Source organism: Ambystoma mexicanum, chromosome 1q, assembly GCF_040938575.1.
Source record: "Ambystoma mexicanum isolate Mex_15411 chromosome 1q, UKY_AmexF1_1, whole genome shotgun sequence".
Lineage (NCBI taxonomy): Eukaryota > Metazoa > Chordata > Amphibia > Caudata > Ambystomatidae > Ambystoma > Ambystoma mexicanum.
The window spans coordinates 43,366,675-43,393,716 of record NC_090922.1 but is presented as its reverse complement, the minus strand read 5'-3'; the positions used below and the strand labels follow the sequence as shown (position 1 = coordinate 43,393,716).

Sequence of the window (27,042 nt, the reverse complement as noted above, 5' to 3'; positions counted from 1 at the left end):
GAAGCAGCTTTTCTTATACCAAAACACCCAAGGACACCAGCCCTATATGCCTTACCTAAAATACATAAAGGCACCCGTCCTACACCAGGCCGCCCAATTGTTTCTGGAATACAATCTATCCTAGAACCTTTCAGCCAATATGTAGATTTTTTCATCAAAAGATGAGATTCCTAAAATGAAATCATATGTGAAGGACTCAACAGCCATGCTCATTCTCCTTGACTCTCTACCTTTCAATCCTGAACAAGATTGGCTAATAACCACTGACATAGAATCACTCTACACCAGAATTCCACAACAAGAAACCTTGGAAATGCTAAAAGATCTCTTGGACTCAGGAATCAATCTCCATGGAGTACCACCAAATTTCATCCTATCCCTGGCAGACATAGCACTAACAAGGGATTTTTTTTCTTATTTAACGATCGATTTTTTCAACAAACCTCAGGCACTGCCATGGGTGCGACCTTCGCACCGAGTTTGGCAAACTTATGTGTTAATTCTTTTGAAACTCAACACATCTACCCAGTTACCAATCCGTTCCAAGTCAAACTGCTAACTTGGTGTCGCTACACTGATGACATTTTGTCATCTTTAGAGGCACGGAAGAAGACGTCAAGGCATTCTATGATTGGCTTAACAGACAGAACATTCACCTTCGATTCATGATGGATAAAGACAGGGCACACATGCATTTCTTGGACCTATCCATTGCAGCCTGAGAAGGAGGACTTATCTCAAAAATGTACCGAAAAGACACTGATCAAAATACCCTTTTGACGTACTCTAGTTACCATCCTCAATCCTTGAAAGATAAACTTCCTTTTGGCCAATTTTTGCGCTATAGACGCCTCTGCAGCAGAACGGACGAGTACATCAATCAGGCCAAAACCCTGAAAAACCAACTGGTACAACGGGGGTATCCGAAGAGAATCGTACATGATACCTACAAAAGGGCCAAACATATACCCCGCGCATGCACCCTTGAGCAACATTACAAACCAACAGAAGAAAACGTAATCACAGCAGTATTCAGCTATTCACCTGTACTCAACAAACTGAAGAAAGGGATCAAATCCATATGGTCTATTCTGAATACAGGGACATCAAACATTGCACCCCGCGCTTTGTGCTCAAAAGAAGACGCAACCTGAGAGATACTCTTGTCAACACAATACGTCCAGAAGCCAATACAGCACTAGGTACGCAGAATGTTCTGTGGAACCAAGCCCATCCCACGGGACACAACCCATGTGGACAATGCTCCATGTGCACCCAAACCACGCGCAGCACTACCATCGACATAGGCTGGATAACTCCATGGGTTCAGAAAACCTTTACAAATTGCAACACAAGAGGGGTAGTGTACATGATTACATGTCCATGCAATTTAAGATACATCAGAATGACGGCCCGTGAGGTAAAAAAGCGCATGTTCGAACACAAATCATGCATCAGAACCAGAAAAATAACAGCACCAATGGTCCCCCATTTCTTGGCAGAAGGCCATACAGCCGATTCTTTCAAATTGACTATTCTCGAGAAAATCAAACGGCCCAAGAGGGGAGGAAACTATCATGCTATGTTGTTCACACAAGAACAGAAGTGGATTTTCCGCCTGCACACATGCAACCGAGGCCTCAACGAAGCAATGCAATGGCAGGAACTTGCAGTCTTGCAGCACTAAACCACCTGCTGCAGCAAGCATTACACCTTCTTGGAACTGTCTGATGCCAAATTGATGTACATTAACTCGAGAATGTTACGTATGGTATATGTTCCCAGATCCACATGTGTCTTATAGCATATATGCTGTTGTTCTCTGTTTTCCATTTCAGAATTCCTTCCCATCTAGGATTTGAATTCCCAGGCCTAGGCGCATCCAACATTATGCACACTGCCTGACACATGGACATCGGCTTATGTTGGAAATGTTGCATTCGGTTTCCATCTGTTTGTCCTCGCTCTAAACAGAATCAGGTTTGGATTCCCTCAGCTTGCGGTTCAACAAATAGGGGTGGATACTTCCACCCACACACCGGTGCCAGTGTGCCCTCCCCCCCTGACCATCCCGTCCGCAGACGTCCTCTCATCATTTTGGTTTTGTTTTTATCCTTTCCCCTCCCCTGGCTGGCAACAGTCGTGGCCGCACCTTCCATACTTTGTTTGCTCCAAAGCTCTGGACATTTTTCTACTCTGAGACACGCTCTCCTTTGCTCACAGCAGAGCCTTGCCCTCCGAGGCCCCGCTGTTTGCACACACCCGCGGCCTATCCATATCCATTGGACACGGCCAGCAATAACGCTCGCGCACACCCACCCCCCAGCTCGGAGATACCATTGGACCTTGCCGGGCAACCAGTCACGCCCCCTCCCTACGCATCACACACGGAAGAAACATATACCGTTATCGCTCCATCCGCTTTTTGAAGCGGACGCATTTTCACACAGCCTCCAGTGCTCCGGCAAGGACATCCGGTGAGTCCCACCTTCCCTCTAGCATATGCTAAGCCAGCTCGCTTTGTTCTCCCGGCGGCTCATTATAACGAACGTTTTTTTCACTCCACTCAGAAGCAGCACCGCGGCACTTCCTATTGCTTTGGAAGTTTTTCAGCGGTTCCTACACCGCCTCCACCATGCCGGTTTGATCACACCAGGTAGGACCCTACCGGTTTCAATTCCCCCCCCCCCCGCCTCTAATTCCTTCCAAATGCACTTGCACCCTGGAGATTGCACTCATCCTCCCCCCAGGTTTTTTCGTTTATGGCACTCCCCACTCTGAGGAGCTCCCCTCCGCTCCCTCACTGCACACACCCGTTCCCCACCCCCCCAGCCACCTATCCCGGTGTTTTGGGTTTAGGGTTCTGCAGGTTGTTATCCTAGCCACTACTAGGTGGCCATGCTCCCAAATTTAAAGAGCACCTACTCCTTGCAAAATAGCCATCGAGACATGATCATGTATGTTCTATAAGAATTTGCAATGCAACATTGCCACTAGACGTTACTGATGTCCTCTTTTGCAATGTTCCATTATGTCTCTTAATTCAGGATTCTGTGATGCCTGCTCGGGCTGTGTATGCTGTCCTATCTACAAGGATAGCGAGTGACTGTGCCACTAAATAAAGAAATCATTCGTCCTCAAGAAGATGGTTCTCATCTGCATATAACCATCGAAACCGGTCCACCTGACCTGCTGTGGCCCCTCCACAACATCTCATGATATCTCCAAAACAAGGGATATCAAGATACGAAAGACTGCAACCTAGTATGAGATAGGTTTTTAGCACTTCCAGTGCGGAAAAAGTGACCCTTTCCTTTCTAAACAAACCATCTTTGTGATTACCTATATCACCCTGTTTTTAGAAAACGTTTTTACTTTGACAACCACCCGCATGAATGGAATTTTGAGACATTTGGGTCAATAAAGGTAGCATATGAAAATCCTGATACCCTGAAATCATTCATGTCAGCCAATAGGCGCTTGAGTCATCACGACGAGAGTTTTTTTTCCCTCTCCAAGCAACTTGTCACCTGATGGGTGGTTGCCATCTGGCAGAACATTTCCCGATCTAGCGTCCTTGTTGGACTTCCTCAATCTGATCACTTACTAAGGGCAACTTTGCCTTTTTGATAACTGTTCCCCATAGAACCGTCTTTTGTGCACCACTATACCCCTACGGTTAGGGACGACAATAATTGTTCCTTCGGCCCAAAGGGGCCATAATTTGCCCTGATGTTTATTCCTGTGCCTCAGGGAGTTGAACATAAAATATATGAACTTTACCCAGCCAAGCTGAAGATTCTGGCAGAGGGCAAGTCTCGTTTTTTACAACACCGCACAAGGAGTGTGCCTCGCTGGAGTCCATGGGACGGCACCCTGAACAGCGGGGGACAGTGGCAGGAAGAGCCCCACAGATTGAAGACTGAGAGCAGCTTGTGAAGGGGGAATGGGGACTTGGGAGGACTTGCAAACTGGGGAAAAGGCCCAGGAAGGGGAATGGAAAGATTGGAAGAGGTAGAAGTGGTAGCAGGTCACTGACACGATTTATCTTTGATCATGAGGGCGGGGCAGGGTGAGATGAGGTCCCGAACCTATGGTTCACTATTCACTGGAGGGGAGGGGAGGTGGATGGGATGACTATAGGATCAGATGGAAGGGGGGGATGGTGGGAGGAGAGTAGGTAGGAGGTATTGGGGGGAGGGGGTAGGGAGGGTAAAGGGGGAGTTGTGGGAAATGAGGGGGGATAAGTTTGGATGTCCTTGGAATGGTTGTCTGGGGTCCGGAGGTTGTTGGGGAGCAGCTGTAGTGAAAGTTGTGGCGGGGGCACAGTGGTCAAAATGATGGGATTACGGGTTACTCTGGTGATACAGGCAGGGCAAGAGGCCCTGGTCGGGGAAAGGGTGGAGATTGGGGAATACATGTAAGGTGGACTCTCTATGGGGGTGATGGCCTGAAGATTGGGACGTAGAATGTCCGAGGGCTGGGAAAATGACTCAAATGTCAGCATGGATGGATTCCTTAAAAGACACAAGGTTCACTAGCACTACTTCAGGAAACCCACATGGTTCGGAAAGATTGGGGCACACTTTAGAGACAGTGGGGGGGGGGGGCGAAAGTGGGAACGTCCTATTTGTCCCAGCCAGAAGGGTGTTGATTCGGGTGGCCTCAGGGGTTCCGTTTAAGGTAGAAAAGGTCCTGACGGACGAGGTTGGGAGGACAGTGGTGCTCATGAGAATGCTGGAGAGGAGAGCGATGTGTGTAGTGAACTTGTACAGGCTAAATAGAGATTATAAAGATAATTTCCCTGCAGTGGTGGATCTGGTGGGTGGATAAAGGGAGGGCTTGCTTATATGGGGAGGGGGGGGGGGTTTCAAATGTCTGTTGGACTCAAAACTAGATAGCACTGGGACATTAGGGTTGCAGAAACGACAGGTAGTGGGCATTGCGAAAGGTGGTCGAGGGCTTGGACATGGTGGAGTTATGGCGTGAGACGCATGAGCCGGAACAGGGATATTCCTACTTTTCGGGGGGTACATGGTTCTCACTACTGCCCTGATTACATATTTGTGGGAATGGAGGACTTCCACTCGTTTGTCAGAATGGAGCACTTGGGGTGTGTCCTGCTGACCATTCCCCCTTGGTAACGCGGCTGCAGGGGTGGTGGGCAGCAGCCCCCGAGGAGGTTGTGGCTCTTGCAGGCTGCAGCTTTGGAGGATGTAAGGTTCAAGGGGGTATTGCGGGAGGAGATAGGGCTTTTTTTAGCTTAACAAGGGATGGGTGGAGACAGTGGGGTCCCTGTGGGTGGCGCTCAAAGCAAGGATTGGGGGGCCTGCATATCTAATGTAACAGGGATCAGGCGGGAACTACAGGAAGTGCTGAGGTGGACCAAAAAGGAGGTGGCAGATTTAGAAAAGGAAGGGGCACAGGGGCAGCAGGCGGGGGAAGAGCTGGCTCTGGCACTGGCCACTCATCGTAAGGTTCTGGCTTCACTGTCGAACTTTGAGAGGAGCTGCTGGATGTACAGATTAATGGGGAAGGGGATAAGGCAGGGCGGTTACTGGCTTGGCTGATACAACGGTAACAACCGTGACATACCATTATTCAAATCCGCAGGGAGACGGGGGAAACTGACTTGCACCCAAGGAAGGGAGTAATGACGCTTTCCTGTCTTTTTACCAGAATGTATACACAGACTATGGGGACAAACTCGCGAGGGAGGCGGACAAGCTGTTAGAACTGGTTAAATTGCATGGCCAATTGAGGAGGCAGATATACGGCGAGGCGCTACAGTCGAACAAGGGCAGGTCTCTGGGGAATGACGATTTCCCTGTAGAGTTTTACAGTGAGTATGCAAATCTGTTGATCCCACAGCTTAACAAAGTATATGAGGAGGCATTTGAGATAGGGATTCTTCAGACCTTTATGAAGGAGGCAGTTTTAACACGCTTATTAAAGGAAGGGAAACATCCACTTGACTGCGTGTCCCATTTCATTATTAAATGTGGATGCAAAGATCTTGGGTAAGATCCTACCTACCAGACTATCTGGCATGGCTCCGGTACTAGTACATCCGGATCAGTGCAGATTTACTGAGGGTCGAAATACAATGATGAACATTTGTTGCTTACATCACGTTATTGACCAGGTTAAACATCTAGAGGGGGATATGGCGTTTGCATCCTTTGGTTGTTCAGAGTGTTGGGGCCAATGGATTTGGGGCAAATATCTGCTGCTGGCTGAGTCTGCTGTACAATAAACCGGTTGCAGCGGTGAAGTCCAATGATTGGGTATCACAGCAGTGTACGTTAAGCAGGGGCACACTCCAGGGATGCCTGGTCTCACCAATTTTATTTTCCATGGCATTGGAACCAGTGACAAAGTTCTTGAGAAATTAGATGAGCGAAGCAGGGATACTAGCATGAGGGGTGCGACATGTAGCTTTGTTATATGTAGACGATCTGCTGCTTTATGTGGAGAATCTGCAGGACAATATACCAATGTTGCTTGATATCCTAGGGAATGTCCTGAGGTTATCGGTATTCTGGATCAATAACGATAAGTCTCTTCTGCGTCCGTTGGGCGGTCTCAGAAGCAAAAACCTTGCTGTTCTTCCAGACTAGGAGATACGCTGGGAAGGGGAGAATCCACATTTTTCACGATATAGAAGACACGTTTGTGTATAACACGGGATGGGTGTTGTCTGGGATAGGGGATTCCAGAAGAAGCTGCCGTTATCACTGATGGGGAGGGAAGAGATCTGCAAAATGGTGATACTACTAAGGTTACTCTAATATTTTAATAACATTCCCTATGTTATTAAGAGGTTGTTCTTCAAGATGCTGGATGAGAAGATTGGGAAACTGTTGTGGCATGCAGGGAGAAGGGTGTCGCTGGCGACCCTGCAGCGCCCGCGCTCAGGAGCTGGTCTCAATTTACCCAAATATAAGTCATACTTTATGGCGGCAGAGTTGCAGGAGGTGTTGGCATGGGAGGACACTAGGGGAGAGCTGTTGATGGGATTGGTGTGGACCCTACCGGCATCTCACCAAGGGACGGAACCGGTTGTGGGCCAAGATAGGAGGCAGAGGGGCGACAAATGCGTTTCAGACGGTGCAAGCAGTATGGATAAAGCTTTTTGGGAGGATGCACATCACAGGATTATATAGTGTAGATCTGTCATGGAGTGTGGATTCGAAGTTACGGCAGGCAATTGGAAGGGTTGGGATTTTGAAGTTGCAGGGAGAAGGGGTGTCAGACAGTGGGGGGATCTGTTTGAGGGAGGAAGACTGGTGCCGTTTGCGGAGTGGAGTGCACGGTATGGGATTTCAAAAGGACACTTCTTAACATTTGGGGCAGTGACTAAGCGGCTAGCTGCAACATGGGTAGAGATACCTAAAGAGCCAAGCGCAAGTTCGCTGAAGCAGGTGATACTCGATCAGGGTGGAAGTGGGGCCAAAATCTCCCGCATTTACCAGGCAGTGAGGAGCGAGATCCCTCTGAAGGCCCTGGAGGTAAAGAGCAAGTTGGAAAGGGATGCGGGCTGTCAGATATCCGAGGGAGTGGACAAGGATTTGGGAGCATGTCCGTAAGGTCTCACGAAACGCTTGGTTTCAACTCATTCAGTTCAATATACTGCAGAATTTATGTGATCCCGACCAAACCTCATGCCATGAATGACACCCTTAGTCAGGACAGCCTGCGTTGTGGGACGGGGCCGGCAGGGCATATGATCAGGGGATGTGCGGTTATTGCGCGCTATTGGGGAGCAGAGCAAGTCTAAGATTAATGAGTTGCTCAGCTCCAGTTTTGAATGTGACCCGAAGGTGTGTTTATGGGGTATGATGACAGGGGGGAAGCGACATAAATTACGAAATCAGCTAGCACAGTTTCTGTTGATACTTGCCAAACGGCGGATAGCCCTTGCCTGGAAGAAGCCCCAGGGACCATCTGTAGAGCAATGGATGGCGGACATCCGCAGGTGGGGGACGGCAGAGTTAGAAATCTTGCAGACAATCAGCAACCCTGAGCAGGAGGAGGGGGTTACAATAGACTGGAGCCAGATGCTGAATGAGCTGTGCTCCTTGGCAGATTTGAAGCCTCAATGAAGGGAGGGAATGGGGAGGTAAATGGCACAGGGGCAGTGGGGTGGAAGAAGTGGGGTAAGGGGAAAGAGTTGGTTAGGGGACTGGGGTGCGAGGAGAAGGGAAAGCAAAGGGTTGCTATGCTTTGCACTTGGTTGAATGTTATAATTATTTGCAATGTACTCCGTTTTTGAAGTTTGTATACCAGTGGAAACCTGAATGAATAAATATACCAGAAAAGAAGCAAGGGGAGGGCGGAGGGGGGACAAATGGGGGGGCAGCTAGAGGGGGCGGGAGGGGCTGCTATTGTTGGTCATTCATGCAAAACACCAATAAAAATACTTTTGAGAAAAATGCATGGAAGAAGGAAATCCATTCAAAGTTTGGTATTCAAATCTGGAAACATGGGGATCAGGACAAAAGGGAGAAAATGGGCAAAGTGTCTTGAACCGCCGAATTCGTCCATTCTGGACTTCATGGTCCATTCTGGACTTCATGGTCCATGATGCACCGCGGTATGAACTCCGTGATCCTTCCAACATGGCCGACAGTTCCGAAACACTGCACACCAGCCCTTGCGCATTGCGTTCGACTTCATAGAAAACAGCCACGCCCCCACGGCTCGGCGCGTCCCAACGCTACTGCTTGGAGTAGTTAGACGTGTGTTGTCAAAGTTTGCTTCCATGCTCTTGATTCCCTTTTTCCTTTTTCCTATTCCTGGATCCCCGCTAGTTTCCTTCCTTTTCTTCTATCCGTGGCATATTCCTGGATTATCCTGTGCTCGGTCCTACTGCGCTCTGTTCGCTCTGAGCCTGGAACTCTATCTCCCTCCTGGCTCCACATCCTGGATACTGAACGCTACCTGGCGAAGGACAGCCAAAGAACTCACGCTGGAATCCGAAGACCCGCGCCCAGGCCTATACAAGTCTCGGACAGTATGAAAGAAGGAAGTCACTCCCAAGAAGGTCGCAAGTAAGGAGAAACAGGTGAGAAGGGGAGAAACTTGTGACACAAAGTCTGGTAGTCAATAGAGTACACACCTGCACTACCAGTGAAAAGAAGATCATAGCTGTACTTTACATTGCTGTGAGCTAAATAGTGATACAACCATTTAGGTTAAGTATATAGTCAATTGTGCCAAATTAAGGTACCAAAAGATTTTCAATTGGGAGTAGACGTGTGAATCGGGACCTATAAGCAGGAACCACTTGCTCCCTTCGCTCAGCTGACCACTTCCTTCTCACTGTTCCTCCTTCCCCTTGTGCCGCCTCCTGTTTCCGCTCCTTCCAACTCCTAGCCCCCCTGCACTGGAACTCCTTACCTCTCTCAATCTGCTCTATTCCTACCTTTTCCTCATTCTGTACGTCCCTTAAATCTCTCCTTCTCCATTCCCCGCCATGAAACCCCTCCCCTTCTCGCCCCCCTCCCCAACCCATCCTCTCTTTCATCATGATTGTCTCCCTCCACCCCATTCTCACCCGTTTACCCCTTTCGTTTCCCTCCTCCTTCTCCTACCTCATCCCTCCCTCTTCCTCCCAGTTCTACTTTACTACTCTCCCTCTTCCCTTCTGTCTAATTGCTCTACTTACTGTTTTGGTGGTCTGAATCATAATTGTAAATTGCATCTGTTGTTACTGTTATTATGTTAATTGTTATATGTATCCTGTTGTTAAAATGTGCAGCGTTTTGGAGTAAAGCGCTATATAAACTTAATAAATACAAATACAAATACACAAGAGGGAGGCAGAGATGACAAAGTGATTGCAAACAACAGACAAGATTAAAATCCACATATCTTTCCCCTGGTAACCAAGTCCCACTTCTGAACCATGTTGGACACCATCTACCCCGCTCAAACAAGACTCAAGAGTCGCCTGTCTCAGTACAGACCATTTTATGTTACGTTATGTTCACTTACCATAACAACGGAGTCTGCTTCATAGGGCACGTTGTAGTTTTTTGCAATTTCAATGAGATACCTCTCCACCAGGATTTTGGGGGGAGCTTCCACACTCAACTTAAGCATTAACTAAAAAGGAAATAACAAGACACATGTCAGTCAAGGACTCTGAAGATGTTTTCCAACCACGCTAAGCACATTTTTGAACACCGAAGGGAACTGCTCAGAGGACAAGGTGGGATAAACTGCAAAGAGTAGGCTCTCCAAGAGGGAAGGAGAACAATAGAGGCCCTCATATTTAACAGACGTATAGTCACCAATTTGAAAATACCATTGAGAATCCAGCATTCAAACCGCACCACTGAAAAAAAGAAAGTTGGGCAAAGGGAATATGTGTATGTCGGGATGAAGCACAGTGAAGAAAAGATTAGAAAAGGCAGAGATGGGTGTAAAGAACAAGTGAGAAAGAGAGGAGTCTTCAAGGGGCGGGGCAGGGGTTGTAGATGGTGAACCACCCATTTATAAAAAGGGCAACAAAAAAAATATAAAAATAAAAACATTAAATTAAACTGGTAGCGGGGCAAGGGCGCAGTGTTTGGCTCCACTCCCGCGGGTCTGGAGACACTCCTTGGTTCTCCGTTGCTGGCTATGTCCCCAGGGATTTAATTGACTGCTGCAGCCCTGCAGCAGTGAAGCCCACAGTGTGGCAAAGGTGCAGTGTTTGGCACTGCTCCCGGGGGTCTGGAGACGCTCACTGGTTCCCTGTTGCTGGCCACGCCCCCCTGGATTTAAAGTGATTGCTGCAGCCCCGCAGCAGTGAAAACCACTGCGGGGTAAGAGCTCAGTGTTTGGCGCTGCTGGTTTTCGGCGCAACAGTGGTGTGAGGCCAATTTGGGACAACGTGGACAATCTTGAACTCCTCTGAGGCCTGAGGAGAGAGGTGAGAGCTACTTGAGAACATTATCTGGGACTTGCCCCAGAGTTTACTGCTGAAATTATCTTGGCCTAGCCCATGGAGTCTCCGCTCATCTCCCCCCTCCCCTCCCTCCTCTTTTGCTCTGCCCTACATGAAGCACATGGTCATCCTGCCTAGAAATCTCAACGTAAGATGGTGGCCATGAGTAGGCAGCACCAACAGGGCGGGCCACTTAAGGAGACTCTGCCCCTAAGGGGGTACCAGGGCATTTTTCTACTAAATCCATTGACTCTGGAAGAGAGGCTGACATGCTGGGTGAAGAAGTCTGTCATTTTTCAGGGGGTAGCCAGATGTCCTGGGAGGAGCATTAATGTTCGGCTCCCGATCAAAGATTGCATAACGTTCAAAGCCCTCACGATCTCACATAGATGCCTCGCCGAGACAGCACCAGCATATCTAGTGGAAAGAATACACCAAGCCCCATCCCACAGACCTAAACGCGACAAATACTCTAACCAACTCTCAGTCCCAACCTTCAACAGAACTAAGGCTGGTGGTACCAGCTTTGAAGTCCTGGCTCCTAAAGCCTGGAACTCTCTGCCACCTAATCTCAGGAAAGAAGAATCCCTACTCACATTCAGAAAAGCGCTAAAAACCAAACTATTCAACTAAACTATGCTCCAATACTACCCCTTACAATAAGTAAGTAGTTCCACTGTAACCACGGAACACCATCTCTGTCTGTTATCGTTAATAACAATTGTTCTCACTTTGTTCCACTGTAACCATGGAACTCCATACACCTATCGCAAATAGACATGATCTATGCCTGTAACCATTTTTGTCAGCTGGTTACCAAGTCAAATATTCTGTAACAGCGCCACGATGCCCCCGGGCCATGGGGCGCTTAACAAATCCAAATAAATAAATAAATAAATAAATAAATAAACATCCCTGAATGTCTGCCACCAATGGGTGCTATCGGACTTCCCGGGTGGCTCTTCTGATATCAGACCTGGAGTGGGTTATACAGATGAGAATCAAGAAGACCTTGTCACCCATGGGAGTGCCTTGACTATGAGAAGGAATCCCCCAAGTATGGATATTGTTGTTTATAAAGGCAAGGAAACCGCCGGAACTCTTCCCTCTTCAATCTTAGCTAGCGTTTCTTGCCACCTTGACCACCTCAACTTTCCCATTGTGGCTACCCTGAACTCAACCTTTGACTCAATATGCCACGGTCTAGCGAAGTCGCTAGCATCAGCGTTAGGGAATTTGCCTCTAGAAACCCTTATTGGCTGTATACTGCTACCTGGCTCCACTTTAAGGTCCTCCAGCCTGGCCTCCAACCCAGCACCAGCCATAGGTACCCATGTTGCCCACAATGACCACCCTGTGTGTACTCAAGTTCCAATCACCATGGACCTAGCGGATATAGCGAACTGTGCCGCTGCCAACCCTGCTTTAGCTCCTCTGGCGCATTGGGTTCATCTAGAAGTGCCTGGAGTGAGTACCTCTCCTCTACAAGCCCTGGGGGAAGCTCCTTTCTTCACCTATCCCCGCTCAGAGCCCCCAACCCCACAAGTCATGTTCTTGAACCTTATCCTGCCAGTTGAGGATTCCTGCTTCGCTAGGAGGTGCAAGTGCAACCAAGTGCTCACTGAGTTGACAGCTAATAAGAAACTGCTCTTGGTCGTAGTAGGAAATCAGGGTAGCAGAGGTGAAAGGGTGCAGGGGGAGTCTCCTACCATCCCCCACGTGGTCAAGGGCCTTAGCAACTTATCCCTGGAGTGTCCCTTGGCTCAGGACTGCGCAAAATCAGTATCACCCAAAGAATATGCTGCTTCTCACAGTAGGGCACCTAGGAGACCACCCTTCATCAATGCCTCTCGCGAATCTGCAATCAAGCCCCAAGAGTGCAGTAGAGTGCCTTACTTTAAGCCAACATCTTCCGCAGCTGTGGAGCAGGCTTCATGTCCTGTACTAGGTTAAAGTGCAAACAACCCTGGAGCACATAGCGCTTTTCACAGGGGGAGCATGTTTGGGAGCTATGAAAAGGGTGGGCTCGGCCCCAACACAGTTTATTTACACTGGGTACCCAAATTGGCAGAGAGCAAGTCGGAACCAAGGGATGCCCTATTGAACAAGTGCTTGCACTGGTTGCAGAGAGAATCTATGGTGGGATGTTCCAGAGTCCGAAATAAAGGCTTGAATCCCCACAATACTATCAAATTGTTTTTTTCGGACTGGAGAGTGGCCAAAGGTGTCTTGGGAAGAACTGGGCAGGATGGTCGGCTGGCCAAGGGTGGGATTTCAACCAGCCAGTACCCCCCAACAAGGATCTGATGGCCGTTTTGGATCTATGAAAGAAAAGAAGGGGGAATGGGGTGCACAGACTAGTACTGTCTCCTATATAGATCTACAGGAGAGAAACTCATATGTCTTAAGAATAATACGTTAAGAAAAATCGTTGAATCTATCTTGTACACAATACAATAATTGTTTCAGGTGCAAATGGGCTAATGTCACAAGGCCACTTTGGGGACAACTGTCCCAATGTATGTTAGTGAAATTACAGATATAATTCCCTAACCATAGTGGGGAGCATTGATCAATTCTGCTTTGTACTCTTATTCAGGTGCTCAGAGGCAAAATCATACATACATTATTGACATTACCATCAAAAAAGATTATTTTTTATAGTTTCAACAAAGAAGAATCACATTTATTGTCATTGTAGAATTCACACACCATCGTCCATATAGGCATATACATGCTGCAGTGATTAACACTGAAGAGAGATCCATGTAAATTATACACAGTCAAGTGTTTACAACCTTCACACTTGGACTTAAATAAGAGTCATGACATATTGGGTTTGTCTTGTCTAGACAACACTCCTATATTTGATTTGTGGGGATTATGGGGCCACTTTCTAGGGCCCATAAACATTTTGCTTGTGCCCCCTCCTATTTTCTTTTATCACTTATCTATATCCAGTCCCAGGGGTACCTCTAAGGTACCCCTTTTTTGCCCTAGCATGATTGCATCACCCTACATTGGTTTTTAGGTTGGAATTTAATGTTGGCTTAAACAGTGGTGTAAGCCATTTTACCACATTGGTAGCCCAATGTGCATTTTTAGGTAACATTGGATACCAATATATTTGTGTATGTCCTGTTTGTGGTCATTTTGTATTTTTGGGGCTTCCTGTGCTAAGAGCAGCCTCGAGGTAGGCCTAAAATGGCTGTCCTAATCATATGGGCTCTTTGTGAGCCCACATGGCAGCCTCCATATTAGTTCTTAATGGTCTAGACCGCTCTAAGTCCTTGAACTTTGCATTTCACTTTCTGTAGGGGAGGAGGGGGGGGGGCTGGGCTGAATGGCTGCCATATCCAACATATCCTGACAAGCGCACCCTAATGATTAGTGGGCTGGTTTTCACTGGCACCTATAGGCAAGTGGCATTCAAGGGATCCCCCTCCCACTTCTGTTGCTGGAAATTGTAAGAAGGTGGTTTACCAACCTGTTGGGAGTGATTTCCCACCATTTCAGCCTTTTCTGGCTATACTGGCTGAATGTATTGGCTTGGGCACATCCTTGTTGGAGCTTTCTGTTTCTGGAAGTCTAAGCCGGGCTTACTGCATTCTCCTGCTGACTCAACTGGTGTATTGAGTTGGGCCTTGCAACTTAGGACCATTTAAGTTTCCCAGCAGGGTCTCCAGATATGCTGGTCGCTGCCATCCCCTTGAAGAGTCATGGGAAAGGACTACCCTGCCTCATCTACTCCTTGGGCTGAACTGGGACACCCCACCTCTGTGCTTGTTGCAGGACCACTTTATGTGGCTGTGTCACCCTCCTCATTTTCCACATTGGGGTCTTCTAACTTTGCTGGATCTTCTGGGGCTTCTGTTTCTTCAACCAACCTCTGTATGTCACCATTGGAATCTCCTCTAGTCCTTCCCAGTGTTTGCTTTGGCATGTGCACCTATGGGGTACAACAGAGACTTACCCTAATTCTCCCTATACAAGCAGATGGCCAACTGGCTTTGCCCCTGTGGAACGTTCTACTCACCCAGGAACTCCCCAGAAGTGACTTTGGGAGTACTTACCTGCCCCTGTACATTTCTCCTGTAACCACAAGCGATTCAGGGAGTTCCAGGCCAATAGCTGGATTCTTCGTAATTACCAATGGATTTAAATATATTTTTTAAGTCTTGCCCTCCACTTTTCCCATTGTGAATGCATTATTACACTGTAGAAGTAACTATTTTTTCCCGAAGTGTATTGCACTTGGTTTCTAAAACGTATCCTGATCTTTTTAGGCCTTTAACTGCATGCAAGAATTGTTTCCACCTTCTAGCGCTATTAATAATTGTGATATGTGCATTTGTATTATTCAAGGACTATGCCCTAGAGGGATAGAATTAATGTGGAGAGTTAGTGTTGGCTTTTGGGGCGTTTTATGACTATTTGTTCTTGTTTGTAACATTTCCCGTTCCCTTATTTTCCCATTCCTTGTCTATATGTGTTGCGTGCTTAGGAATGGGTTGTGACTTTAGTCTTTACTATGAGTAGTGAAGGCGCAAGGTATTTTTCAATGTAATGTTGAAATCTCTTGTTCCCTTTTCTCCACTCGTTATTTATGTTGTGTGCCCATCTGTGACAATTGCCCACATTAAAGTAATGGGGTAAAGAGAGTCCTCAAAGACTTTCATATTTTTATATAGCCTAGGTATTTTTAATACAGTGTATTATGTGCTATTTGAACTGAGGGAGCTCTGTGTGTACCACAATGAAGGTATATATGTGTCAGTATATCAGTGTGGTTTATATACTAGGGATACGTGTGTGGACCAACTGTACCTCTGTCTGCTACTCCTAACAGAGTTAGGCCACAACACTTTTTTGTCTCAGCGTTGCTTATATTCAACCTTAGTCAAACCAGCACGCAAATAGACAATGTCAAACTTAACAGCCCAAAAAATCCCTCATAAATCATATTTTTGTATGGGGTTTTGAAATGAAATTACAACGAAATTCTGCATTAAAGAAATAGGAAAAAACAAAACTGCACATCTGAGCTTCCATCTAATGAAGACAACTGAAACGTCTAGACAAATGAAGATCTAATCTAGGTCACCCCTTCAAGAATCAAGAGTCGCTCTTTTATAATAAGCATGGGTATGCAAGATCTCGCCTCAATTACAGCAACGTAAAGTTGTTCATAACCTGTGAATTGTGGAGCGCCCCTTTGCCATCTTTAACTAACTCAATAAAAGAGACCATACCTGTATGTATTTGGTTATGAAGTTTGATAACAGCGCTGAGATCTTTTCCATTACCAGGATTTCCTACATTTTGGCCCACCAGTACGTTACTATGGGATGGATGCCCAGTGTCCTCCCAAAATCGAGCTAATGTATTAAGTGCTACAATTAACAGATGAGAAATTAGATGAGAAATCAGAGTTGCAAAATTACCAGGAGCAGGTAAATACAATCTTCATCCGAGCTGCCAAAATAATCACTACTGGGTTGAAGGAAAATTAAAGGCCAACTACCTTTTTGCGTGCAAGTATTCCTTCCAGTAGAACTGGATTATTGGGCAGTTCCACCACATATGGCCCATATCTCTCCCCTTCCACATCCCCGCCAGCCTAGCTCTTGACGAGTGTGGGTATATTTTATGCAGTCTCTGAGGCACCATGTACCAACAATAGCAAATCTTGTGCTCAGGGTGCAGTTTGAACCTTTATGCGCCCTTCTCCAAATAGGTTGCCATGATTTGTTTGCGATTTTACTTCTCAGTTCCTGCTCCCTTCTAGAAATATCGTGTAAGCTTTCTTCAGCCTAGTAGTCACATAACTAGTCATCTTCTAACTACCCTGTTGTGTTGTGAGCTGTAGGTCTATGGTTTTTCTCACTCCCACGGTTTTAAGTTCTTCATTAGAAATCCAATGAGTGTTTCACATACCTGAAGCGATCAGTCTCTGATAGAGCAGAAGTCTGCATGCATTCTAGAATGTCCTACCTATACAAACTGCATTGTGCTATGGGCCCTCTATCCTCCCATTTTCTATAGGCCTCTTTATGTAATACCGGTGTAAGGTGTGGGTGCTGTTTAATTGGGGTGGTGGGGTCCCCAGTATTTCAATGAGCAACGAGAAGATGGAAGGAGACAATTGTTTAGCTGTTTTGTCCTTCTTGACAGAAAAGACAAAAAGTGAAGTGTGTGCTCACATCTCAAATCTTTGAGATAATGGCCAATCCAACAAGGCCCACTCTGTACAAATGAGTTACCTCTTAGAGGGGTAGGACTTCACTTTGTCAGGTGTGGTAGCCCAACCCTCACCAGAGGGGCCTCCAAAAACCACCCTAACACTTGTGCCAGCCACACAAGTCACCATCAAGTGCTGCATTTTCCTCTAAAACCTGAGACATCGAAGAACGGCAAGGACTTCTATTGCAGTCCGCCAGGGCATTGGTTGCTTGGAATTTGGCAGAACCTCTCCCAATTTTGGGAAAACAGACTGTGTAGAAAGTCTCTCACCTGGAAGGCCCCCTTCACCAAGTAGTTGTCCAAGTAATGGTAAATTAAGATACCCATGTTCTCCGGTACACAAACACCACTGAAAGACATTTTGTAACACCCGTAGAAACTACTTTAGATCTTGAGTACTTTCAATTGATAAAGCAGCTTTGCTACAACCTACTGGAGAAATCCCCTATGGCATTATCTTTAGACGATGTGGATAAATGGGACACATAAATCCAGCTTTGATAGAAAGTCATCTTGTTGCTACGTTGGGGCCAATGATTGTTGTGACCATCTTGAAGAATTATTTTCTTAGTTTCAGTTTCCAAAGCCTTCTTTTACAACCTTTGCTCTACCTGAAAGGTTTTGCAGTAATGAATCACCACTTCCTCGATCTTAAGAAGATATGTGACCCACAGTATTTGTCTAATAATGTTTACTTTTGACAAAGGGAAATCCTCCTAGGTGTAGCTCGCTGGGTTGATACGTCCCGTGGGGCAGTTTCCAAATGGAGAAAGAGACCAAGCATCAGAATAACTGATGCAGGAAACATTCTTGCAACCATCTTAGTGAGTTGCTGTGTGAAGGTGAGCGCAGAAGTAAGTCACTGATTGAGTGGCCAGATTAATGGTGGAAGCCAGACCGCTCCTCTTTCCCTACCCCTTGCTTTCAGTACTTTCATTGATATTGAACGTATGACTGGTGCCACAGTTCAAGGCTTGATTGGGAAAAATAATCTCTAAGAATTTCACTCAAGAGTTGGCTTGCTCTGTTGCAGCTCTTCTTTGCGCACATCTCTGCTTCTAGTCTCAACCGTTTTCTCTTGGTCATGAATGCTAAAGTGAGAAATGCCATGAAAGGGAAATCGGACACTGCATCAGGATCAAGAACTGAAAGAAGGGACCAGGCATGCCTACTGTATACACTTTGCTTTGCAGCTAATAAATCTGGTTATTAAAATTCACAATGAGCCAATTTGTGATACCTTGACTTTCATGCACAATTTGGCCAGCTTGAAGTCTACGGTCAAGGCAAAACTGCAATAGCTTATTTACATACAATGATCTTATAACTTTACCCATTTACTCAATAGAGGATGGGGGGGTCATCAAAAGAAACTAAAAGGTGCCATTGTAGCTTGCTTGAGGATTGTAGTCTCCCATTGCCCTGGGGCTTCTCCTACTGGCAGTAAAAAAAAAAAAAGACACTCACAGTCAATATGTTTTTAAGTGTTTCCTGCACTACTTTTGAGTGTGTTTTTTGTTTTTCCTTTGCTGTAAGCAAATTACTGCTGCCATCACTGTAATCAGAGCGCTGAGCTCTTAGGTGGTCGTCCCCACCAGCAGGACATGTGGTGTCTGAGCTTGTTTCTGATCTTACCACACGAGTCAGATTCTTTCAGAACTCACTAGGCCCAGAGAGCTTTAGAGGTGCACCCCGGAAGACTGGCAGGCAACTCTGCTGCAGCCATTGCCAGCACAGATTGAACAGGAGCTTCCTCTGCATGACCTTAGCACTCAAACTTCTGCACTGCTTCGCTTTTCCCCCCATCTCCATAGTTTACTCTTCCCAAGAGGCCTGGCACCAACACAGCCTGCTTCATCACCCCTCCTGGCTTTTTCCCCCCCACTGTGATTCTGGCTTTTCACCCCTCAGGATTCTCTCTTTATACTCCGTTCTTACTTGTTATCTTTCTGACTTCTACCCACCTAACACTTTCTATGCTCTCCTGAGGGCCTCGCCACTTGGTGCCCGCTCTCTCCTTTCTCTCCACTGGCATTCTACCTTCTCTTCCTGTCTAGGGTGTTTTTGCCCATTTTACTAACACCACCCCGCTCCAAAACTCAATCACCCACTTTCCTCTCTCTTGTCCTCTCCAGGGCCATCTGTGGCTTTTCTCCTCCTCCATGCTCTAGCAAGCAGACACTTCCTGTGTCTGCTATTCCCTGCTTGCACTACTTTCCTCTGCCGTTTCATGTTTACACTGCTCTCCTGCATTCTCCCTCTTCATGGTTCTGCTTGTTACCTCTGTAATACGTTTAGTCAAGTGAAAGTTTATCGGATCAAAGATCTATAAAACCACGTTCTCGACCACTAAACTATCAGTACAAATTGCCACTATTCAATTTCTGAATGAATTGTTTAAATCTGAAGATGATTGAATAATATTATGAAAAATAGACACTGATATTGAACGAAAAAGTTACTGCATATATGGTGTATATATGGTGTGGCAAGTATACATTAGATATTTGTTTCCATTAAGGAAATGCTAAAATGAATAAACTGCCATGGGTTTTCCCCCCAGTGCCAAGGCCTTTTTGGTGATTTCAGTATTTCACCATGCAAAGCCTTCTAACATTTTCTCCTTCATTAACCCCTTAAGTGCCAAGGACGAGGTATCTCGTCCTTGGCACTGGGGAGGTAATCCCAAGGACGAGATACCTCGTCCTTGGCACTTAAAGGGTTAAGAGAATATAATTAACTAATTTACTATATTGTATAGATATATCGATTTTAAAAGACAATCTTACAAAGAAATACTATTATGAAAACCCTTAAAGCAGTAAGTTGCAATAGATTTTAGATCTCCAGGGAAAGTGCATACAAAAGAAAAGATCCAATCTTCGATTAAATCCATTGTCTGACAATACCATTTCAATTATATACTTGCTTGGACGAGCCCTTTGACTTTAATGATGCAACTAGTGGGTTAAGAGCAATAGAAACAAATCATTGAGCTAATTCCATGTATAATACATGGAAGCCTGCAATACCAATATAAAAGCCTGTAAGTAATTTGTTACAGGCTAGTTGTCTCATCACTACTGAGCTTTGATAAGAAAATTACCTTCCTACTGTAACTGTAATCAGTTTTTAAAGTTGAATTGTGATTTCATAAGGACTGCTTGATCCAGCACAGAGCAGAATTCCTGCTATCATTGCAGTACTTTAATTAGATCTGCGACAAAGGTTTCAAATTCCTTCGTTTTCAAATATCTTTGGGCGACACTTTACAGTCAATTGAGAAAGAGGGAGTGCTAGCGAGCTCACAGCTCTGGCAGAGCACAGCAAATCCTTTACCATCCTATCCTTCAATTCTTTTCGTTTACCCTAATGTGAGTACCCTTGAGCAAACTGTGCGTTTGTGAGCTGTAAAGGGCGAGATCTAGAGGCAAAACTGGAGGACCACAGGGTTGCTGCATGTTGCCAGAAAGGGATGGTGAAGCGGTCTATGAGAGGATAGCTACCGAGATGGTGGCTGGTGGGTCAGGACTTTGAGTTGTCTGTCAGAGGATTCCAGCTCTGTATAGAGCAAGACAAGGGTGTCTCCTGAGGGAGCAGTGGGTGTCCCTGGCGTACACAACATTAGGTGCCTGACCCTGGGCGGGCTCAGAGCTGGTCACTGGTGAGCACTGAGCACTGTCGCCACGACACAGTTAAGCGGGCATCGAGACCAACAACCTGCCTCACAGGGATAGATGTGCCTCAGGGAGAAGACGGTTGCCGCTCTCAGTGAAAGTACAGAAAAGGGAGAGCAGCAGCCTATTAAGGCTACCAGAAATTGTGATGTAGTCATTCTGAAACCTAACGGCTATGAAGGGGAATTGTTAGTGGCAAGTGTGAGAAACCTGAAGGTGTCTCCCTAGGTAGTCTCAGAGGATCTGTCATCCAGGTGGCCAGGACATGGCCATCGCTATTGGATCCAGTTCCTGGGGTTGGACCAGTGAGGGAGGATCACCCGCATGGAGGTCCTTGGGGAGTGGGACACTGGTGGGTTAGACGCAGTATCCCCCTTCTTTCAACACCTCACGTAGGATATTCAAAAACACTGCCCCCGCTTTCCAACATAAACACTTTGGCACAACACGAAAGAGAATGGACTAACACAAGCCCTTTACCTGACATGTGCCATCGCTATTGGATCCAGTTCCTGGGGTTGGACCAGTGAGGGGGGGGGTGTGGGGGGGCATGAGGAGGGGGCATGAGGAGGGGGTGAGGGGGGGCATGGGGGTCCTTGGGGAGTGGGACACTGGTGGGTTAGACGCAGTATCCCCCTTCTTTCAACACCTTTTCCACCATCCTATCACGTAGGATATTCAAAAACACTGCCCCCGCTTTCCAACATAAACACTTTGGCACAACACGAAAGAGAATGGACTAACACAAGCCCTTTACCTGACATGTGCCAATACAAGGGTCAGGCAAAGTCAGGCAATTGACCAGAATCACACACACCTGACTGCCCTTTTCCTTCCCCACAGGGATAAAAGGTCGAGCATGAGAGCACAGTAAGAGCAAGGCAGACTGCACGACGCAAGACCTAATTCAGTACAGCAGTTCAAGAGGAGGAGAAAGACGGCGAGAGGGCGACAAGGAGACAAGTGACCTTGCCCTTTCCGACCAAGGCCCATGAACCCTCCACAGAAGGAATTGTAAGACTATGAACATTAGCCAGCGTGTTTTGCAGCAGATGCCAATGGTACGCAAGACCCTCCTCCGCTGATAATCAAGCCGTGGCACCAACATTGACTCCAAAGAGAAGGAAAGCTAAGCGGTTCATCACAGCCAGTGAGTCAAGGGGAGAGTCGATAAGAAACCGAACTGTGTTGAACGAAAAGTAGCAATCGGCTATTTGAACTTTGAAAGCATAAAGAACAATTGATGAAAATGGGAAAACCAACAACAGAGGAGTCTGGCACCACATGTGTGCTCACTCAAGACACTCTGGCGATTACCAGATTGTTAAAACTGCCATAACCAGAAGGCCTTGGGAAAAAGGGTGTCAAAGTGGTCAAACAGGAGTCTTGTACAATCCTCTGTACAGTCGAAAGTCTTTGACCGACTAGTGATTGAGAGGAACAAGTTACTTACCCCATGTAACGTTCTTTCGACTGGATGTTCCTCCCACATATTCCTCATCTTTGATCTTCGATATCCAGCTTTAGCTGCTTTGGGGAACATTTTTGGGCAGAGGGCATTGTGCGTCCACTCGATAGCCCTCGAGGGCCTCAGTCTCGAGAATGTCATTGTCGAAGGTATACATAGCATGCACAGCGCCGTTGGCTTCCGTTCTGTTTTTTCATACAGTAGAAATACCTGCATAACCACGGGAATGACCATACTATGCCTTGAAGGAACAAAAGCTGTAATAGCATGGGAAATACTACTGTGGGGTAGCTTGGGAGGGCGATGAGGAATATGTGGGAGGAACATCCAGGCAAAAGAACGTTAGCAGAATGGATTGTGTCCCCTCGCCCCCGTATTCCTCATCTTTGATAGACTCACAAAGCAGTGTTGGATTTGGTGGAGGGAGTACGAATGTCAGTTTATATGAACAGAATGCAGGACTGCTTTTCCAAAGCTCCCATCCTGACCGAGGGAAGACTATAGGCAGTAATGTTTTGTGAACGTGTGCATCATAGAACACTTTGCTGCCTCACAAATACTGTTTATAGGTACAGGGCTGTAGAGGTAGCCATGCTCCTGGTGGAATGGGCTCTTATCCCTTCAGGAGGATCCTTGCCTGCCAGCCTGTAAAACTCGGAAATAGCCAGAATGATCCACCTGTATAAGGTCTGTTTCGTAACAGCCTGACGCAGTTTGTGGCCTGTATATCCAATGAAAAGCTGATCATCAATGTGAAGTTTTGACAGCCTAGATATATAAAAGCTCAAAGCTCTAAGAAGGTCCAACCCATGTAACCTCTCCTCCTCCTTGCCAGGATGAGGTGGGGGATAGAAAGAAGTTAAAACAATGTTCTGTTTTACGTGAAAGTCAGGCATGATCTTGGGTAAGAATGGAGGGTTAACCCTCAGAACAACTCTATCCTTATGGAAAATAGTAAAGGGTGGCTTAGATGAAAGTGCCTGCAACTCACTCACTCTATGAGCTGAAGTAAGGGCTACCAAGAGAATGATTTTAAAGGTTAACAACCTTAAAGGGCAAGAGTGTAAAGGTTCAAAGGGTGCACGCATAAGAAATGTTAATATCAGATTAAGGGCCCAAGATGGAACCTGGAAAGGAGATGGTGAGCTGCCGAAGTTTTTTTACGAAGCAGCTAAAGCTGGATATCGAATTTCAAAGATGAGGAATATGTGGGAGGACACAATCCATTGGAAAGGCACGATTGATAAAGTTGGCAACGGTGAACCCGGCGGAGAGATGCTAAGGAAAGGGGCAAAGCTTGAAGTCCCTATGAACAGTGTGTAGACAGAAGTAAACCTGACCGAGGGATGTCCACGGTGAACTGTTTGAATAGAAAGGATCGGCATGATCTGATCGCGGCTGCTTTTACCACGACGGAAATATTCGTGAGAAATGCACAAACACAAAAGATTTGTACATTTCCCATGCAAACATAATTTTTAAAACCCTACAAAACCCACACCCACAGCTACAACACACCTCCACCCACACCCCCACCCTACTTACCTTTTAAAATGCTCTGTGTCCCATCAGCGCCAGTTCCCTTTCACTTCCGTGATCGGGAACCGGCGCCGGAGGGTCCTTTTTTATTTTGTTTTTCGGGCAGCTGCAGGGATTTCCCCCTGCAAACCCCGCTCACTATACTATGCAGTATAGTGAGCGGGGTCTTGTGGGGGACACCCCCGCAGCCCTTGCAGTGTTTTAAAAATGCATGCCACCAAAGGTTCAAACTTTTGGTGCCCGAACCTTTGGTGGCATGCATTTACGACCTTTTTGTACAGGTCGGACCATTTTCTGCAGTATTTTCTTCCTATTCCGAATAGAAAGCAAAAGGAAATGTGAAGAAAGCCACAGTGAATCCGGCGGAGGGAGGCTGAGAATCGAGAGGGGGCTGCACCTGGAAGAGGGGGACCCAGGGGAGAAGAATTCTCATCCTAAATACAAGTTGAGAAGAACTTTCATTTGTTTGGATTTTACCAATCCTCGAATGGCAGGCTAAAGACCCGGAATACAGTGAGTTGGCAAAAGTGAACTCGGCAGAGGGATGCTGACAGAAAGTAGTGAAGCCTGAAGAATTGTTTAAAAAGACAATAAGATTTGTGAATGCAAGAAAAGCCATATTGAATCCGAGGGAGGCTATTGTCTGAAAGGGGCCCGAGCCCAAAAGAGGGATATCCAGGGGTGGAAAGTCATCAACCAAAGTCCAATGAGAAAGCAACTGTTTTATTTGTTTTGTTGAATACGATTCGTGAGGGGTCTGCACCTGGAAGAGGGGGGACCAGTGGTGAAGCCATCACCCAATGTATATGTACACCAGAACTGTTTGTTTGTTGAATACACCAGGCCCTCAAAGTTAACAGACTTTTATTGAAAGAGACTTAACCATCGAGGAACCGGATAGCTGGTAAGAAACGGTTGGCTCATGCTGGGAAAGCTCAAGTGCATGCTGTGCTCAGGAGATCCAACTTGTGCTGTGCTCGAAACATGGGGAAGAAAGACCCTGACCTATAATTTGTGAACACTTCGTACTTAATTGAAAACCCTACCCCACACTCTTTTTGTAATTAGTGCAAGGATTGGCAATAGGGTTTTCTTAGTATAGGCCCTTTTATTTGACGCCACTCGGACTGCCTTATTTTTCATTTGATGGTCGAAGCTTGCTCCCATCTTAGATTTAGATTAGGTGTTTTTCCATCCTGCATAAAGTTTAATAAACACCCTTGAACTGTGATCACTTGTGTCTGTCTTTACTGTTGCCACCATGAGATCCTTACAGAAGGTTGAGGGACTGAGCGCAGGCATCCCTCCATGAATGCGGCTTGGTGAGTGGTATTTGTATTTAGTTTATTTGTAATGCGCGCCTGGCCCAAAGGCATCTGGGTGCGTTTCTTACAGTTACAGTTAAGTAGGTCACAATAGGTCACAATAGGGTATTACATAATAAAATAAACTTAACGTAATGTACAATTTAATGCAAGGGTGAGGGGAACATAAGAAAAACAGCAATACATTTACAGAGTTATGCAGTATCATTACACAATATACAATGAATTATGCAGTATATTTACGAGTTATGCAAAGTATTTTGCACAATAAGATACAGATTAAGGTAAGGTCAGTCATTTCCGAATGACCAGCCGGACAAGTAGCCAGCGAGCGGTGTTAGTTATTGTAGACATGGGGCAAATTTATCCTGCACAAAGAGCCATTAATTTGGCTTTGCTCTTGAATGAGTGATAAGACAGTTCAGATCTGAGTGGGTTAGGAAAAGAGTTCCATAATGTGACAGCTAGGAATGGGAAGCTAGACCCACCTGCTTTCTGTAACTTGAATATTAGCATAGACAGAGAGTGGGCATGGGCTGATCTAAGAGGGCGGGTGGAGGTATGGGATGTAAAGCGGTTGGCCAGGTATTCAGGGGCTTGGTCAGACTGGCACTTATGTGTAAGTGCAAGGGTCTTGAGGGATATTCTTTGCGCAACAGGAAACCAGTGTAAGCTGCATCTGGTGTCCTGGGAATATTGAGGGCAGCCCTGATGGCATTATTCTGGGTTACCTGTAACTTGTTAAGGTTCCTTTGACTCGTCCCTAAGAACACAGCATTACAGTAGTCCATTTTAGACATGATGAGGGTTCTGGCAAGGATGATGCAATTAGCAGAGGTGAGGTAAGTTCTGCATGCTGTAATAAGTTTACATGTATAGGCTGATGCAGAAACCACGGCATTAGTTTGTCTTGCGAGAGGCAAGGTGGAATCAAGATATATGCCTAAAGTTTTTGTGTCATTGGATACCTTGATGGTATTGCCATCAATAACAAATGATTTGAAGGCAGAATCTAGTTTATTGAGGCTGAGGTGGGAGCCTTTAATAAGTAGCTCTGTCTTTTCATCATTAAGACAAAACCCATGTTGCGCCATCCAGGCCTGAATGACTAGATAGACATTGTTTAGGGCTTTAGAGTCTGTCACGTGGTCAACAGTGATAGGGACGAGTATTTGGGTGTCATCCACGCAATTAGTATAGGTGACACCCAAATAATCAAGAATATCAAAGAGTGGCTTTGTGAACACGTTATACAATGTGGGTGAGACGCAGGACCCTTGCGGGACCCCACACGGGACTGGTGACGGTTCAGCAGAGGCAGATGGGGAAAAAACCCTCATGGTTCTGTTAGCCAGTCGTGTCATTAGTAGTGCTCCAGCACCTCTTTTCATTGACATTACTACAGCTGCCTCCTGATTACTGAGGGGTCTGTAGCTGCAGGGTGAGAATAATTTCGGATCTTGGCATGCAAAGTGGATCGAACGCAGGGGGGGTCTTAACATGGCAAACGTCGAGATGAGCGGGACAACGTATTTTCACAGTGGAAATGATGAATTGGAGGCACGATCGAGAAGAAACAATGTACGTGTCCTTGGAATCGCTAAGTCAACAGCAATGGGAATGTGGGGCTGTTCATTGAGAACATGCTGAAAGAAATCTTTGGCAAGGCTGTGGTCTTAGCAGTCTTCATAGTCAAGAGATAAAATTGTGCACCGACTCCCAGACAGGTGCCAGGCTCCCATTCCCAGGCCATAATTGCCATATTAGTCAACTTTAGAGCTATGGAAACGATTTTATAATTCGCAGGAGAAAAAAGGTACATTAAGGTTTTAGACAAGGCAACAGCAATATACC

At 46.3% G+C, this 27,042-nt stretch overlaps 1 protein-coding gene across 5 annotated transcripts in view; it reads right to left on the bottom strand.

Annotated features, from left to right (window-relative positions):
- The window catches only part of IST1 (IST1 factor associated with ESCRT-III), a 615,340-nt gene that overhangs the window by 141,298 nt on the left and 447,000 nt on the right, over positions 1-27,042 (bottom strand). For all 5 annotated transcript variants that reach the window (XM_069635496.1, XM_069635499.1, XM_069635500.1 and 2 more), the window contains exon 6: positions 10,000-10,110. In XM_069635496.1, the coding sequence (XP_069491597.1) occupies positions 10,000-10,110 (111 nt within the window). The remainder of the gene's footprint in view (positions 1-9,999; positions 10,111-27,042) is intronic.